The 17,078-nt window shown below is 38.7% G+C and overlaps 2 protein-coding genes across 3 annotated transcripts; both read right to left on the reverse strand.

Annotated features, from left to right (window-relative positions):
* Window positions 1–6,416: 6,416 nt before the first annotated feature.
* arl4d (ADP-ribosylation factor-like 4D) lies at window positions 6,417–9,008 on the reverse strand. Its single transcript, XM_044179452.1, has 2 exons — window positions 8,853–9,008; window positions 6,417–7,867 (listed from the first exon to the last, which is right to left on the reverse strand). The coding sequence occupies exon 2, from the start codon at window positions 7,747–7,749 to the stop codon at window positions 7,144–7,146; it is 606 nt and encodes a 201-aa protein (XP_044035387.1). The 5' UTR covers window positions 7,750–7,867; window positions 8,853–9,008; the 3' UTR covers window positions 6,417–7,143.
* Window positions 9,009–10,688: 1,680 nt separating this feature from the next.
* On the reverse strand, window positions 10,689–16,634 carry tmem106a (transmembrane protein 106A). 2 transcript variants are annotated; one of them, XM_044179209.1, is made up of 8 exons: window positions 16,477–16,634; window positions 14,402–14,571; window positions 14,035–14,098; window positions 13,607–13,760; window positions 12,719–12,859; window positions 12,581–12,624; window positions 12,402–12,455; window positions 10,689–11,296 (listed from the first exon to the last, which is right to left on the reverse strand). In XM_044179209.1, the coding sequence occupies exons 2-8, from the start codon at window positions 14,565–14,567 to the stop codon at window positions 11,188–11,190; spliced, it is 732 nt and encodes a 243-aa protein (XP_044035144.1). In that variant the 5' UTR covers window positions 14,568–14,571; window positions 16,477–16,634; the 3' UTR covers window positions 10,689–11,187. The 2 variants fall into 2 exon arrangements, with proteins under 2 accessions (XP_044035144.1, XP_044035145.1); XM_044179210.1 differs by having other exon boundaries at window positions 14,663–16,599.
* Between the last annotated feature and the right edge of the window lie 444 nt (window positions 16,635–17,078).

The following is a 17,078-nucleotide window of genomic DNA, read 5'->3' on the forward strand; positions in this document are numbered from 1 at the left end:
TTGGTCAAGATTCCAGGGTTCTTCTCCACAATACAGCTTTCAGTCCATTGTACACACAGAATGAGAGTTACTTGCATTCATAACAGAGATATTCTTTAACTGAGTGCATTCTGGCAAACAACAATACACATTATTTAGCCTTTGTTATTAAATGAAGTAGCACTTCCACATCATGGTTCTAGCTTGAAACTTGAAATCAATACTTTTCTGATTTAAAACTTACTGTATGTGTCAAAATTAATTATATTGTATTGAAAACTCCCCCTCACTTGTTTATATTTATACAGTTTCATTCAGGAATCTGGTATTTTTTTCTGGTTTATCCCTGCAAGGAGATTATCTTTTCTCCCAGTCTTACATTTCAAACAAATCTACAAGAACAGTAGCTCCTTAAAAATTTTGTTTGGCAAATATTTCTGAAATGTTTTACCTAAAAAACACCGTCCTCTTTTGTCTGAAGGAAAATAATTTAGAGAAGAAAGCAAGTAAGAAAGGAAGAGCAACACCAGGAGAGGGAAGAAACAGATATGCATGAATAACCACTCTTTGACGGTGATCATTGCACCCCATCACAAGCACACAGAAAACCTTCACAACACGAGCGTTCAGTCCAGGATGATTTGTTTTGCCATGAGCTCCACAGCTCACGTGCAGTCTCACTTCCACGTGTTCTTCCTATCTGTACAAGGCTGAACAAAACCCCAACACCGGCCATTACAGCTGGTCCTGCATCCAGGGGAGAGCCACAGCACGGGGGTCCCACACTTGATGGGGCTCTGATCTGTATCTGCCAGGCACGACGCAGTGTCAACAAAAGCCACGTGGGGAGAGACAGTACGACCTCAAAGATGGAGTGTGTGTTTGCAGTGGATTGGGTCATCTTTTCTTCAGACACAGCTGTGGTTCAATGCATTTACAAGCTACACATTGTCCATAACATGAGTTAGGTGAGAGCATAGCTGCGTCCGAAATCACTCCCTCATTCACCCATTCGAATACATAATAAACATTCAGTGGTTTACTTTGTGGTGGAAGCTAACTAAGTACATTTACTCACGTACTTTCCTCTAGTACAGTTTTGAGGTACATGTACTTTACTTGAGTATTTGCCTTTTACACTTCTCCTCCACTACAGTCCAGAGGGAAATATTGTACTTTTAACTACATTGATTTGACATCTACAGTTACTTTGTAGATTAAGATTTTACATCCAAAATGCATGATTAAACTATAAACTATGCATTGTTATAGATTCAACTGCCCAACAGTAAATTAAATTATTCAAATGATAATACTTTTGCACTTTTGAATGCAGGACTTTTAGTTTGTAATGGAGTTCTTTTTTCCATTGTAGCATAGCTAGTTTTAAAAAAGACCTGAATATTTCTTCCACCCCGGCTCTGTACTGAGTAAAATGAGATTTAAGACACTTATGAATCACCAACAGGTGCAGTGTAGCATAAGGTTAATTTACACATACAGCAAAAATGAAGCATTACATTGTGTGAATTTGTTAGAGCACTATATAGTGCATATATTTTATACTTTCAGATGCTAAAATAAAATGCAAAGGAGTAATTATAGGGCACTAGGTAACATTTTTTACACAGCCATTGTCTTTAGCATGCAGCATATTGTAAAAAAAAAAAAAAGGTTAAAAGAGGTTACAGGAGCAACATTATCATTCATTTGGAGTCATGTTTGTGTTCACCTGATGAATGTAAGTCCAATATTCACTCTCTTTTAGCTCTGTTTCTGTCTCTTTCTCATTCTGTTTTCAGCAATGTTTTTTCCCTGGGTCAATATGTTGAAATCACCCACCTGCAGTGGGTTTTTAGAGCTATTTCACTGAAAACAGCTGCCTGCTACAGCTGAAAACAATGCAATGAGAGCAGTGAGAGTGAACCAAAACAGTAAAGTTACTGACCCGACAGCTAAACAAAGAGCTGCAGCTCACTATAAAGCTCTGTAAAGCCGAAGGCTTCAGATTCAGCTGATGCGCGAACCCTTTCACATTATCACATTGTTTTCACATTGCCATTTCATACATTGTTATTGTAAAAAATATCAATTATAGGCACTTTAAATAAATGTATTCTATTTTCGTAGACTATATATGTATTGTTGTCATCCATTCTTACAGCTCTGACTGCTCAGTGTTTGTTGTGGCAATGGTTCACATTTGTGATCTCTGAGTCCATCTTTAACAGTGGCAATTATTTATGTCTCACTCTATCACATTAAATCATTCTATTACATTAAATCAAGCCACATAACTCCCAAGTCAGCACATTCCCAGATCCGCCCACTACCAGGGTGACACAAATAAACAGCTCCGATCTTGATATAGCACCTCACAGCATGTCTGTTCCATAGCAATCTGGGTTACAGCTCAGAGGCCTGTCTGCCTTTAGACAGCAGTAATAGTCGGGGATTAACAAGAGCTGGTGTTTAGTAGCCACACCGGCCACTGCTCATTTACACCTCGCTAGCTGGCATGTGCCAGATGGGTCTCTGGGTAATCCTAGTGTGGGATCACGGGTAGACCCAGGGTGGCGGTGTGGATCTACTGAATCTATACTGGATTAATTGCTGCCAAATGAAGACAAAAGAAAATATATCATAAAACCTTGCATAGATGTAAAGAAGGTATCCAATTTCCAGATGAGTGGGTAGTAACCAATTCTGTGTAATAATCCAAAACACAACAGCTCTGTGATTTGCCAGATGTTTAAAATGACACCATTATGCATCACTTCATGAAAAGAGGTTGTTCTTGAAAAGTGATATAAGTTTAACCCTTTGACAGTCTATGTGGAAGCATGAAATCATCCATGAAGTCATATTTATATCCCCCCTGCAGTTGAATAAGTTATGAAAAAGTCTGGCCATGAAGTTTAAATCACAGTAAGCATGTGGCCCATAATTTCGTCATGGCTCCCATGAGCAATGAATCATCCTTGACTTTTGAGTCTGCAGGGAAACAAGTGTATTTATGAAAATGAATAAATGCTCCCTGACCCTTGATGTGATACCCTTTTTTCACAAATAAAATGAAAATGATTACTGTTTTTTAGCCAATGGCAAAGGATGAATAAAACAGATGATTATATCCATATGTTTTGGTGCAGGGTCACCTCAGAGGTAAAGGCGATTTGATACAAACACAGAAGCCCCACCCACTGTGACATTGTCTTTTTCACAGCTATGAATTACAGCCTTGGTGTTTGTTCTTCTTCACTTATAGCCCCGAGGGTGAAAAACTGCACTATGTAGTAAAGTCAAGCTTCAGTTTCCCTCGCAATCCCTTCCCATCTATACAATCCTACTGGCTCGGCTCTAAATGAAGGCCAAGTGGCAGCTTTACTACCTTTCAGGAATAAAAGCTATAGCAGCTAAGCCAGCCCTCCCACACACATTGTCCCTTTTGAAAGACATTCACTCTGCAGCGTGTCAGGTGCTAACAGCCAACTCTCCCTTGCAAAACCACCCCCCCTCCATCCACAGCAATGTCAACAAGGTCCATTTCCTAGAAAGACCCTGTTGGTGTGAAATTTGAGATATTTTCTTAGAGACTGACATCAATCAACAAATACAGGGCAAGGGAGAGTGAAAGAGCAAACAAAACAGAGGTTGTCACAACTTTAAAACTGAAGAAGATTAAATACAGACAGAGGGAGGGAGATAAAGAGGTGAAAAAAAGACAAAGGGACTGATAGCGTGAGGCGGTGATCTCAGGATTCCAGTATTGATCTGAGCTTCTTTTTCTAATCTCCACTGCCCGCTCAGTAACCTCAGCTGGAGTGGACCTCGAGCCACAGAAAGCAATTTGACCCCCACCGCTGCCCTCACAGGTCACCATTTACTGACTGCTGACTTCAGGTTGCCATAGTGACAGAAAATTATGTCTAGGCCCTTTTTGGACATGTTAAGAGGCTTGGATTTGTGCCCAGCTCCCTATTGCTTTTCATCACGGGGGCTATAAAGAGACTGCAGCAGAGAATTATTGCTCTGTTGTTATTTAGCTGGATATTTTGCAACGTTTTTCAATTGCTGTGTCCTTTGAAGTCATTGTATTATGTTTTTGAGACGACAAAACAGTTTACTGATCAAAATTTGTGTTTTTTTGTGTCCCTGTTTTTACCTTCACTAGCGGCATGACTCTATAAATGCCCATGTGGATTAGTCGGTTAGTCAGTCGGTCCACCACTTTGAATTGTCTCCACAACTGCTGGATGGATTGCCATGATGTTTTGTACAGACATTCGTGGTTCCCAGAGGGTGAATCCTAATGACTTTGGCGATCCCGTGACTTTTCATCAAGCGACCTGCAAAACTAATGACATTCCCATCAGCCTCAGCTGCGCTCTACACTCTAAACCAAGATGGTGAACATGGTAAACATTATACCTGCTAAACATCAGCATGTTAGTTTTGTCTTTGTGAGCATGTTAGCTTGCTAACGTTTGCATTTAGCTCATTAAGCAACGCTGCTTCTAAGTACAGCCTCACAGAGCTGCTTATTGTCTTGTTTGCAACTTTTTACAACTGGTGCCCCCTAGCAGTCACTGCATTATGTTTTTTGAGCAGAACAGGAAGCATTAGAGTTGTTTGTGTCCTTGGGGTGACTGATGGAAATTTGTGTTTCTGAAGCCTGTCTTTGATTTATGTCACATAATTCCAGGGATACAGCTAGCTATGTGCGATTCCCCTGTCTAATCCCTGACACACAAACCCCAAGGCTTCCCTCTTTAGTGTGTTTCTTGACAGCCACCAGAGAGAAACAGGGAGACTGTACAGAATGTGACAGAAACATGCAAAAGTAAAGCAAAGACAGAATACAAAAAAAGACAATGCACATGCCGCCCCCCTCCCCCCCACTGGATGAATCACGGCTCCAAATCAGCAATTCAATCAAGTGTGCAGTATACTGACAGCACAACAGCACCTTTCCTTAGCTGCAACACAGTGTCTTTTACGTCCTTTTCTCTGGTCAGAGAATCTCAGCTGCAGAATGTTTGGGTATTTTTCGTTGGCTGATCGATGCCTCCACATGCCCACAGTGTGTCTCAGCTGTTGAAAACACCACATTATGATGCTAATTTATTCATGGACCAGTTGCTGTGTCAAGATGATTCTGCAAAAGATATCCTTGAAAGTTTAATGAGCTCACCGTTGTTAATAATGGGGACGGTGAGGTCAGAGAAGTCAAGATGTGCATGTGTGTGTGGGTGTGCAGGTCTCTTTTCATGTTATATGCAAATAAATGTGTGTCTGTTTTGACTTTCAGCATTTAAGAACACTCAGCAGGAGGCTTCTGAGTAGGTAACAAGTCATTATCTCAAGACAAATACACGGCAGGAGCACACACACTGACGGTATGCAGTCAACAATGTGTTACCTGTAGATTGGACCTTGTATTTGTTGCATAATATCATATTTGAGTGGCATTTTAAGAGATTTGTAGTAAAGCAAGTGGATTAAAACCACAAATAGGTTTAATGATTTCTACTGGTCATGAAATGATGCAACAATAATAAACTGTTATGAAACATCAGAAACCAGGCATCCTTTACCTTTACTCTAGCTGCATATCTACGTACAGTGATATTCTTTCTTTGACACTTTGATCAGATTGTGGTTATCGAGGGTCATTAAACATATAAACATGACTACAAACTACTGTGATGAAGAGTCATTACTACTACTAGAAGTGGTGCCCCTGACCTAAATAAGGTGGTCTCAACCCAAACCTGCATTACTTCAATCTATTATTGGTTTGGAAGTCAGTGTATCAGAGGTACAGTAAGGCAGAGCATCTGCTGGTGATGGCTTCAGGTGGTTCAATCCCACATGATCACACAACAGGACCAAACCACCTCACCTCTGAGCCACCTCACCACTAATTTATGCAATTACAATGTTAGCAGCTGGCAGACTAGAAGATAGATGGATTGTTTGGCTTGTGTGTGTGTGGGGGTGTGATATATTATCACCTTTAAGGCTGATATGGGGAACTTCAGAATAAACAGTTGTCTATTTACACATCTAACAGATATGGAGCAACATTAGCATTCATTTGGAGTCGTGTTTCTGGCCACCTGATAAATGCAAGTCCAATTCTTTTAGCTCTGTCTTTGGTCTCCACCAGCTCCTGAGGGAAATCTCTGGCTCTTTAGCTGCTAAATGCTTTACTGTGTTCACCAGATAGTCGCTAACTTTGTCTGTCTGCAGTTTGATGCTGCGACAAGCGACCCCTTTCACATACACATAGTCTCATGATACTTTGTTAATATAAAAATTTTGATTATAGCAGCTTTAAGGAGTACAACTTTTTGTAGGCTCAAATCTTACTCAGAAAACCATCACGGTGTTCCTTCATTCACTTCCATTAACTACAAGGAAAGCAATGAATGTTCTGTACAGTGCTTAGATTTATTAAGTCTTCAGTGTTACAAAAATGTACAATTTGTATAAACAATACTGTTATAGTAACTGAAACCTAACCTCTGTGGCCATGTAGGGAATGCACTTAGGATTACCATTCCATGGCAATGAAATTTAATATCATTTGGTGCTGTCACCACTGAACTCTGTTTCATTTCATATCATTTACAAAAAAAAAACCCCTCTGTCCAACGCAAACACAAACATGTGGAATAAATATATTGGGGAAACATCCGTGGGACAAAAACAGCTATTTAGTGTGGCAGAATCTGTGCAAGCTTGTGGAGGATTATATGGACATTTTAAAATGTATTTTGTATATTTCTTCACCACATACCTGCCACATGGATGTGAATGTGTTCATATATTAGTCCTACCGTTAACAGGAAAATGTCTCGTTATAATTCTTTAAAACAAGTGTAGAAAAGCACTTAGTGAAGACTAACTGCTATCAAGGTTCCCTTTAAATCTACAACATAAGCTTTCGAAGGGCAGCTGCACGATTGCAGAACAAAGAACATGTCAATACTGCTTCAGTTATTATGAGCAAATCCATTTCTCCTGACCCTAAGGCCATGTGTAATTGTTGTTTTGTTGGCACAATTTGCTCTCCCATTAAAAGGGACCATTAAGTTTAGAAGTGTCTCAACAGTGGATAAATCTCCTAAGATAATGTCCACAGTGGGAGCCAAGAGTTCATCTCTTTCTGTTCCTGTTGTGCTTCACCATCTTCTTCCGCTTCAGGATCATCTCATAAAGTTTCTCCAGGCCTGGCTGGAGTCCCTGACCGTCCACAGCACTGCAGCTTTGCACGTGATGCAGCGTGTACATGCTCAGTTCATGCACAGAAAGCAGCTTCTCAACCTCGCTGACAGTCAAGGCTGAATCCAGGTCCTGTTTGTTGGCCAGGATGAGCACAGGGACCCCCTGGTTCTCTGAGGTGCGGGTGATTTTGTGGAGCTCCACTTTGGCCTCCTCCATCCGCTCGAGCTCAGTGGAGTCCACCACAAACACCATCCCGTCTGTCCGCCGGGTGTAAGACTTCCACAGCGGGCGCAGCTTCTCCTGACCGCCCACATCCCACACCTGGAAGTTTATGGTCCGAGAAGCTCCCACAGCCACCTTGATCTTCTCCGTGTTGAAGCCCTTGGTGGGGATTGTTTTCACAAACTCCTTCAGTTTGAGCCTGTAGAGCAGAGAGGTTTTGCCGGCGGCGTCGAGGCCAATAACCACCACGTGCAGAGACTGGAAGTTTGGCAGGAAAGACGTGTTAGGAGCGATATCAGTCAGCTGGTTCCCCATGATTGCAGCCAGCGATTCACACCTACTTAGGTGAGGTGACAAATTCCTGATTTAATCCTCTCCTCAGTAGATTGGCATTTGTCCTCAGAGGCAGATGGGGTCAGATGGTGATGGAGACCTTATCAAAAAACACACACAGAGTTAACATTTAATGAGAAGACAATGCTTAAGGTTGCTTTGCAATCCAAGTGCTATTTCACAGACGTTTACAATAGATAGTGATGATTATCAGTGGAAGCACATTTCAAAGTGCTTAATGTAATTTCGTTTTATTAACATGGTACTTCCTGTTGTGTTCGCTGTGTTTCATTACTTCACTGTAAACCAACTGACCCACAATTGATTTAATCCATGGCTGCATACTTGAGTAACTTCTCTTCTGCTTATGTAAAACAATAAACGTCTTTCCAGACATTTCCAGTGCCACATTACAGAGCCAAACAACAGTTAATTGGGTGGCTTAGGTTATCTAGAGCGTAATCCTCTTAAGACTGCTAAACCTGAAAGGCTTTTCTTGTTGCAGATTGATTTCAATGCAGTGGATGGATGATATGTATTCACTGGTTTACTCTGCCTACTGTCTATGAGGACTGCAGCAGCAGCACTAATCCCGTTGTTGTGGACATCCTGATACCCATCTAACAGCTGCCTTTGGACAGAATACAGACACTGCATGTTTACATGAAGATATTTATTATTTACTCATGAGCCCTGAAAATTCTGATGCTGCATATTAAGAGTATAATTCAATGATTATTGTTTATATGATTGGGAATGGATTTTTTTTTTTTGCTTGACTGTATTTGAAATTATTCAGTTTGGAATAAGCCACCTTAGTGTTCGACACATATCCATCTAGTTAGTACTGTATGTTACTGCCATGATGTTCCAAGTGTGCAAACACATGTGCAAATAAATTAAACAATTTCACAATATCCTTCCAAGAGCCTGGAAGGTTAACTTTAAGTATATATAAACTGTAACCAGACTAAATCAACGCCACTAATATAAAAATGCATGCAGTTTATAGGATATAGGAATGAAATCGCCCCCCCAAAAAAACTGCCCTCCTCCATGCATATTTAAAAAAAAAACGTCCATACCTTTTAAATGTGCAGCGAAAACATCGTCCACAAGCGACACACACATCCATAGTTGACTTCAAAAAAAGTGGCGTTTGTCCCGGCGGTCACATCCGCTCCTGTTCTCTTCCAGCAGCACTGAAAAGCCCCGGAGAGCCACGAGCGCACGGCACCTAAAGCCCGGGTGACGTCACGACCACCTGGACGGCTACTCCACGCCCCCTGCCGGTACAATAGTGAACTGCACGGTCTGTGGAGGCACGTAAACCATCTACACTCGAGTGAGAATCAGTGGTCGAAGAAGTACTCTCAGATCTTAATCTTAAGTAAAAGTAGAAATACCACAGTGAAAAAAATACTCTGTTACAAGTAAAGGCTCTGCATTCAACTCACTTAAGTAAAAATACTTTAGTTTTAGTAGCAATTTGTACTTAAAGTATCAAAAGTACTCATTATGCAAAATGGCTCCATTCAAAGTGTTACATTTACTATATATTTCTTATTGGAATTTTATTCCTGATTCATTACCGCATAAGCAGCATCTGGATGTTGTCATGGTAGAGCTAATTTCAACAACTGTATATACTGTTGGGTAGTTTCATCTATAGCAATGAATCAGATTTTGTAAACTAATCATATGTCTTGTATGTAAAATCTCAATCTGTAATGTACTGTTACTGAAAAGTAACTATGGCTGTCAGATAAATGTTAAAGTAAGTAAAAAAGTACAATAGTTCCCTCTGAAATGTAGTAAAGGAGAAGTGCAAAGTAGCATAACATGGAAATATAATAATAGTTTTTTATGCTTTTAAAAACAGTAATGGTGACAGGGTTTTTTGCTAGAAGACAATCATGTAATTTGCATCTTACAGTTAATACCATAGCTTGTCCACATTGTCAGGCTAACAAAGCATTGGCTCCACCCTGTGTCCACTCTCAAGAACTTCAAGAGGAAAGTCTTGTTGAAGGGCCTGTTGTAGATATTTCTGTTTTTCTATACTCATTTCTTTCTGTACTCACATCCTAAATGTAAAATTACTTACTAACATTTCATGTAACAGTCCCGCATTAAAAAATGTTACACAAGTACAGAAGTATTGTCAGCAAAATATACTACTAAAGTATCAAAAGAGAAAGCACTCATTATGCCAGAGAATCACTCCTGTTAATATAATTATTATTTTATTATATTGGATTATTATTACTGATGCAACATAAAAGCTGTATTTCAATGTTGCAGATGGTGGAGAGGGAGCTAATTGTATGACTTTATATACTGTTGGGTAGCTGAACCTATTGCAATGAATCAGATTTTGTAAACTAATCATATGTCTTGTATGTAAAATCTCAATCTGTAATGTAACTAGTAACTAAAACTGCCAAATAAATGTAGTGGAGTAAAAAGTACATTTCCTGCTGAAATGTATTAGAAGTATAAAGTATTATAAAATGGAAATACTCAAGTACAAGTACCTCAAAACTATACAGTATGAGTAAATGTACTTAGTTACTTCACCACGGTGTAGTTACAAAATAGAAATAGAAATTGTGACATATCTGGAAACATAATGGTAGTGACTATCATGAGTTCATCACATGTCACGGTATAAATTGAGAGGTGTACTGTGTGTACACACAGTTTTGACTTCCTCCATATGGTGGGAAAATGTTCCTCATCAGGAATTGCAGCAACTATTAATTCAGTACCACCCTAACACAAAGAGGATCAATTTAGCAAAGTCCACAATGTACTGTAGTGTGATGATGGAGGGTTTATGGTAAACGGTCGCTCCATGCAGTGCCTAGAAAATTTTCCAGCAAACCAATGGAACATTTAAAAAAAATGCTAATCTAACATACAGAACCTTAAATGCCAGTTTAATGAAGTGCAAATGAAAAAAGACAAGATTATCAGAGATTAACATCCTCTTTACACAGTATATGGCATCCTGCCAAAAATGTTGTGAAATGAGTTACATTTTTAAGAAATGTACATTCTGTTCTTCAAATACAAACACACAGTTCTTACATTTTGCATTTAAGAAATTGTGCTTGTTTGAGACCATTTTCCCTATAATACAGATTTACAGGCTGATCTCAAACATGTAAGAGTGAAAAATATTCATGCTAAAATATAAATGTATTTGAAGCATCTGTATTGTTAAATTATAACATTGTAGTGATTGATTAAAGTATTAAGGTATGCTAATACAACATACAGAAAAAGATAAGATGCATTTGTCACAGTAGTTATCATTCACAAATTCCCATCCCATACAGAAGAGATAAGAGTGGAATGCAGCCAGAATACTCATTATTTCACACTCCCACTTCAATGTTTTTCATTTTGATGTCATCATCTCACAGGATGTGGGATTGTTGAATTTTTGCCACAGTCAATATACTCAAAGGTGTCAAGAGACAGCTGCTCCGAGTGAGAGAGATAAGAAATATTCAGTGTCATTCTGGGGGGAAGAAGAAAGAACACAATTACAGACAGTTGGAACCTGCATCTGCGTTGTCATGTTTTCATAACGTCAATTAATATTTTTATATTAAAAATGGATCAAATAACTATGTGTAAAGTAGCTCCACAGAGTGTTTTAGTGCCTTTTAGCTCTTTTTGGTTTTTCCGATCAGCAAACTGCAGGTTTTCTGGGTTTCCTCAAAGAAAGACTGATATAAACCCACTATGTGCTACCTGCTCAGCACCAAACAGCACACAGACAAAGTACTTGACCAGCTGGTGAACATAATGGAGCATTTAGCAGCTAAAGAGCCAGATATTTCCCTCAGGATTTGGTAGAGACCAAAACAGAGCTAAAAGGAGAGTGAATATTGGACTTACATTCTTCAGGTAACATGCTAATATGTCTGCTGGGTGTGTTAATAGCTGTTTGTTCACCATAACAACTTTATAAGGTGATATATGTCAGTGTTGTGTTCTCTGCTTGTTGTGCTGCCCCCAAGTGGCCAAAAAAAATTATCGATGAATGCAGTTTCAACTTTTACCATAAGTTCAACTGTTCTTTTATACATGACAAGAAGAAATACAATGTCATCACAAGTGGTACAGTATATAACAAATTAGACTGAGACAAATGTTGTTTGCAACTTAAAAACAGGCTAGTTTGCAGTATGTAGGGTCAATGGTGTCAGAAATTAATATGTTAACGGAAGCTTCCTTTTTGGCCTCTGATAGGTTATATATGGCCAATACAAGCTGACTAGAGGTAACCTCAGCAAATACTGACAGGTTCTGATGTTACCACTTGTGCAAAAGGAATAAAATGTCAAATTAAATTCAGCAGTTGTACTTGGTTGGTTAGTGCAGTCAGCCTAAAAAAAAAAAAAAAAAGGTTTCATGTCTTTTTGTCTTATCTAAAAAGAACATTTCCGATTTAAAGATTTGACTTTGAAGGATAAGACTCTTTTTTAAGATAACCTATTTATGCGGTTGTGGTTTTTCACCCTGCACTGCATAAAGTGATGCCTTTAGCACCCTGTGAGTGCAAGATATGCTAAGTGGCTGCCTCTTCTGATGATATTCAGATTGAGATTAACACTTACTGCAACTCCAGAATTAACGTGTGAATCTTGATAGAGCTCAACTTGCAGTAAGAGCTGAAAGAGATAAAGCAGTTGTGTGGACATGTATTATTATAAATAGTATTGTATCATTTTCATGCACTATTTCTGTTAAGAACTAGAAAGTGCTATCTGAAAATTAAGGTTTATTTCAAACTTACGTTAAGCCTTTATCGGTGATAGACACGTCAATTTGAATGGTGTACTGCAAAAGTTAAAGAAAGAGGGGTAAGAAAATCATTGCATGACAAATATATCAACATTATATTTGGTTGTAAATCATTCTGTGTGAAACTCACCGATTTCTGTGAGCGGGACTGGATGGCTGTCATATTGGATATCTTGGTCTTACCCACAACTGCGTCAGAGACCAGACCCTGAACGTTAAAGTCAACAATATGAACTGGGACAAAGTTCTCGTTGGTGATGTTGATGAGATTCTAGGGGAGGAAACACACAGCTGGTCAGGTGCAACCAATTCACCATTCTATCATTAAAAAGTCTCAGGGAACTTTGTCCTTCATATAACTACTGTACAGCAGCTATCAGCAGTGTGTTATGTGAATGCAATTCAGACAGTTCCTTGTGGACAGTGTTTTAACATGTACAGTAAAAATATGGTGGCTCAGGAAGTTCAGGCACAGTAGTGGAAAGCACTCGACTAAGAACCAAAGCTGCATTAAGCTACTATGCTGCACACAGATGGAACCAACTTCCTGATTATCTTAAATGAACACAAACATTACCTATTTACAAATCGAAGTTAAAAACTCATTGTCTCCTGTGCCTTTGATTATTTTCACTACTGCACTTTTATTTCCTTTATTAAATATGGCACAACTTAATACTGCACTGTAACTGCATTGGAACTGTATTTCTTGTCCATTATTTTTTGACTGTGTTCTTTATGTAATTTTACTATTTAATGTATGTAATTATATTATTTTACTCTTCATTAAGTTTTTAAATGTTGTTGTAATGCATTTCTTTTCCTTTAAGGAATAGTATGACATTTGCCAAGAGTTAGATGAAAAGATTGATACCACTAAACTCATGTCTGTACACTAAATATGTAGATGGAGCTAGCAGTTGACTAGCTTAGCATTAAGTCTAGAAACAGGGAGAAACAAAGAGGTGGTACAGATTTACATGTAACTGGCTGCACTCTTAGTGTTCCTATTACTTACTGTGACCACCATTTCAATTGTATATGGGGTGAAGTAGACCATGGCTGACAGCACAGACACGGGCGTCAGGGTGACACTCCGGGGGAAGAGGAAGAAGAGGATCAGACAGCTAAGAAGGAGACACACAGCCATGGAGACACACACGTACAGCTTCCTGAAATGCAATACAAACATGCAAAGTTGTTCATATTAAATGACATGGTGCAACCATTATATCTGTGTGCATGTGCAAGACATAAACATACAGACTAATGCTGTGTATAAAAATCTGTTTATATTCAATTATATTTAAACAGTCCAAATGCGAACATAAAATGAACATAACCATTTTGTGAATATTATGCAAACCTATCACTGACTGACATGTTCAAAATTATAAAGGCACACACACACACACACACACATACACATACACATATGTCCCTTACGTGCGTCTTGGTTTCAGCCTCACATCATTACATGGTATTACAGCAACTAGCTGGTCTTGGTGGCCTGTCAATACAAAAAAGACAAATGGAAATAATCTCCTTTCAACTCTTGTTTATACCACAGAAATGATGTGAAAGTGAAACAACTGTGGCTAAACAGAGTCAGCTGCAGATCACATTTGTATCTTTCAATTTGACTTAGTTCCCTTTGTTATGAAATAAAACATTTATTTGAGGATGAGAAATGGTGCAGCATCTTAGTTAGCTGCTTTTGTTGAGGCACCGAAGTTGCTTAAAATACAATCAGAATGGTGAAAATGGACACTCCAGACATTTAAAAACAGATTTTTCAGGGCAGAAAACCAACCTCTGGGAATTCGCCCAATGCCACGACATGTGGGGCAGGTGTCTCCTGTTGAGTTTCCATTCGTGGTACCATATGGAGGGAATTGCCTCAGCATTTTCTCCTTCTCTGCCCCTTTTGTCAGATCAGGTTCCGCTGTGGTTTTGCTGTTTTTCTTGGGTGTAACCATGACACTTTATCAAAAGAACAAGCCCAGTCAAAAGAAGAAAAATTAGACCAAAATGGCTGAAATCTCCACGTAAAACTCACACTCATCAAGTTCACCTATGAGTAACAGCAGACCCAGTGCAGCAGTTCCACAGAAAGCTTCCTGAGAAGCTTTGGAGAGCCAACAGAGTATTGTGCAGTGACCTATAATGCCAGCTTTCCTCAAAAACCTTTAAATGACCAATAGAAGCTTGTTTTTGCTCCACATGTCAGGATGTGAGCAGAGTCCACGGAGTGGGAGTGACAGAAAAACACCCCCAGGGACATTATTTTATGGTTCTATTGCAACTTAGTAAAACCCTGGAATACTCTTAGTGTTGGGCATGATTGTGTGATGACTGCTAAATTTCACAAAGAAAGGAAGAAAAGTAATGCATGTTCTGGATTTTCTCAAAATGCAGCAGTTATTTCCGTACATTTAGATTAACTAAGCAACTTTGAACAAAAGGTCTGGAAGTTCAAATGTGACAAAACTGATTAAATCAAATACAGTGACAATTCCCTTAAATGTTCTAGATTTTGGCTTTCAATCAAAAGTACATTATCTTTCAAGATCATCTGTGTTGTCCCGTCTCCTGCTGGATAGAACTCACCCACCTTTTCCAGTGACGAAGCTAAACTGGTTTTGTTTAGTTCATGCAGCTGTAGTTCCAGAAACATACAGTAAAAGTAAAACATGCCTTATTCTCTAAAGTGTCAGCCTTTTAAACATTGTGGTCACAATCGTTTTCACTTCATTTTAAGGAACAACTTCTGTTTGAAAAAAGTGACACAATTCATAATTTTCATAACTGGCTTTGCTGCAGTTCACCTTCTTCCAACATGAAGAAGCAATCATCTTGTAGTAAAACTTAAAAATCAGGATAATATTTACTGAAACGGCCTAATCACTAATTGATCATACAGATAGCAGGTTTATTCACCTACATAATTGAATTATAGATCAGATTTTTTTTTCTCCGCTTTTTTGTCACTCTCAAATTATAAGTACTTCAGAGTTTACAAACTACTGATGTAAACAAATCTTTAACATGTCAAAGTCTAATCATTATTCTGCAGTGGTGGACATTTACTCAAGTACTCCATTTTATGCTACTTTATACTTCTACTCCACTACGAGTCAGAGGAAAATGTCCTTTTTACTCCACTACATTTTTTTAACAGCTGTACTTACTAGTTTACATTAAGATTTTACAAACAAAACATATGAGCTTATAAAACATGATGTATTGTTAGTGATGAAACTACCCAACAGTATATAAAATAGCTCAAATGAGCTCTACCTCAACCAACTACAACAGTAAAACGCTACTTAATGCATCAATCATAATAATGCAGTAAAATATAGGCCTAACACTCAAAGGGGCAATTATACTGCTTTAAGAGTACTTTTACTTTTAAAATTGAAGTACATTTTGGTGATAATACTTTCACTAAATTTACATTTTCAATACACTTTTAATACAGCATTTTATATTGCAGCATTGCTACTTTTACTTCGGATCTGGATGCGTCCTCCACCTGTTATTCTGTGGATAAAACCTCAGTTTAGCAGGCTCTTTCTTACCTGCATTTTGGAGGCGAGGTTACACTTGTTGTACAGTTAAATTAGCTTTACTAATGACCTTTCTCATCTCTTAAGACAATCTTTACGAAGGTTCACTCAAAAAGAAACGGTGCTTTCAACTTTAGAGATCAAAATCACTAAGATTTGAGACCACGCTTTACAAAATGAACTTGATAGACATACTTCCGTATCTTTAGGGTTTAGGGCTTGTTAAATTTAGAACTCTTGGTTGTTAGTCTCATGCTGCTGTCTAAAAGAGTAAAATATTAAATGGCTTCAGCTGATGAGTGAAATGAGCGCTTACCTCACAACGCAACTCGAGTTTAAACTCCAACTAAATAAAGACTAAAGTGCGGCACCGCTGGCTTCTTTACACTTTAAGTTTTGAAAAGCTACATTGAGACTGCTGACTAACTACCTCAAGTGTGTATCAAAACAAAACCAAGGGGGAGGAACACTTCCTCCTTCTTTACATGACAGGTTGTTAAGGCTGCCCACAGCGGCAGATCACATGTGCTGCTCTGGATTAACTTTCCTTCCTTTATGCAGTGTTGCAACACATATTCACGCACAATACATAATCAAGAGTAAAGTGCAAGTAACCCAAATGTAAGAAGCATTGCAGGTTAGGTCATTTTGACCTAGAAATCTTATCTTTATTATAATAATAAAGATAATTATATTATAATCTTTATTATTATAGCATGGCGGGATTAACGGGCCACTGGGGCAAAACATTGCTGTTGGGACCCTCTTGACCCCCTCGCTTTGTGCCCTCTGTGTATTGTGTATGTACCCTGTCACTTCCAAGTCCCCATTAAGTAAGCAGCAGTCTGTACAGGTATTACCCATGACAGAAATACATCATCGCCAGATAAAAATTCAAAAAATGCACTGCAGAATTAT

Source organism: Siniperca chuatsi, linkage group LG20, assembly GCF_020085105.1.
Source record: "Siniperca chuatsi isolate FFG_IHB_CAS linkage group LG20, ASM2008510v1, whole genome shotgun sequence".
Classification (NCBI taxonomy): domain Eukaryota; kingdom Metazoa; phylum Chordata; class Actinopteri; order Centrarchiformes; family Sinipercidae; genus Siniperca; species Siniperca chuatsi.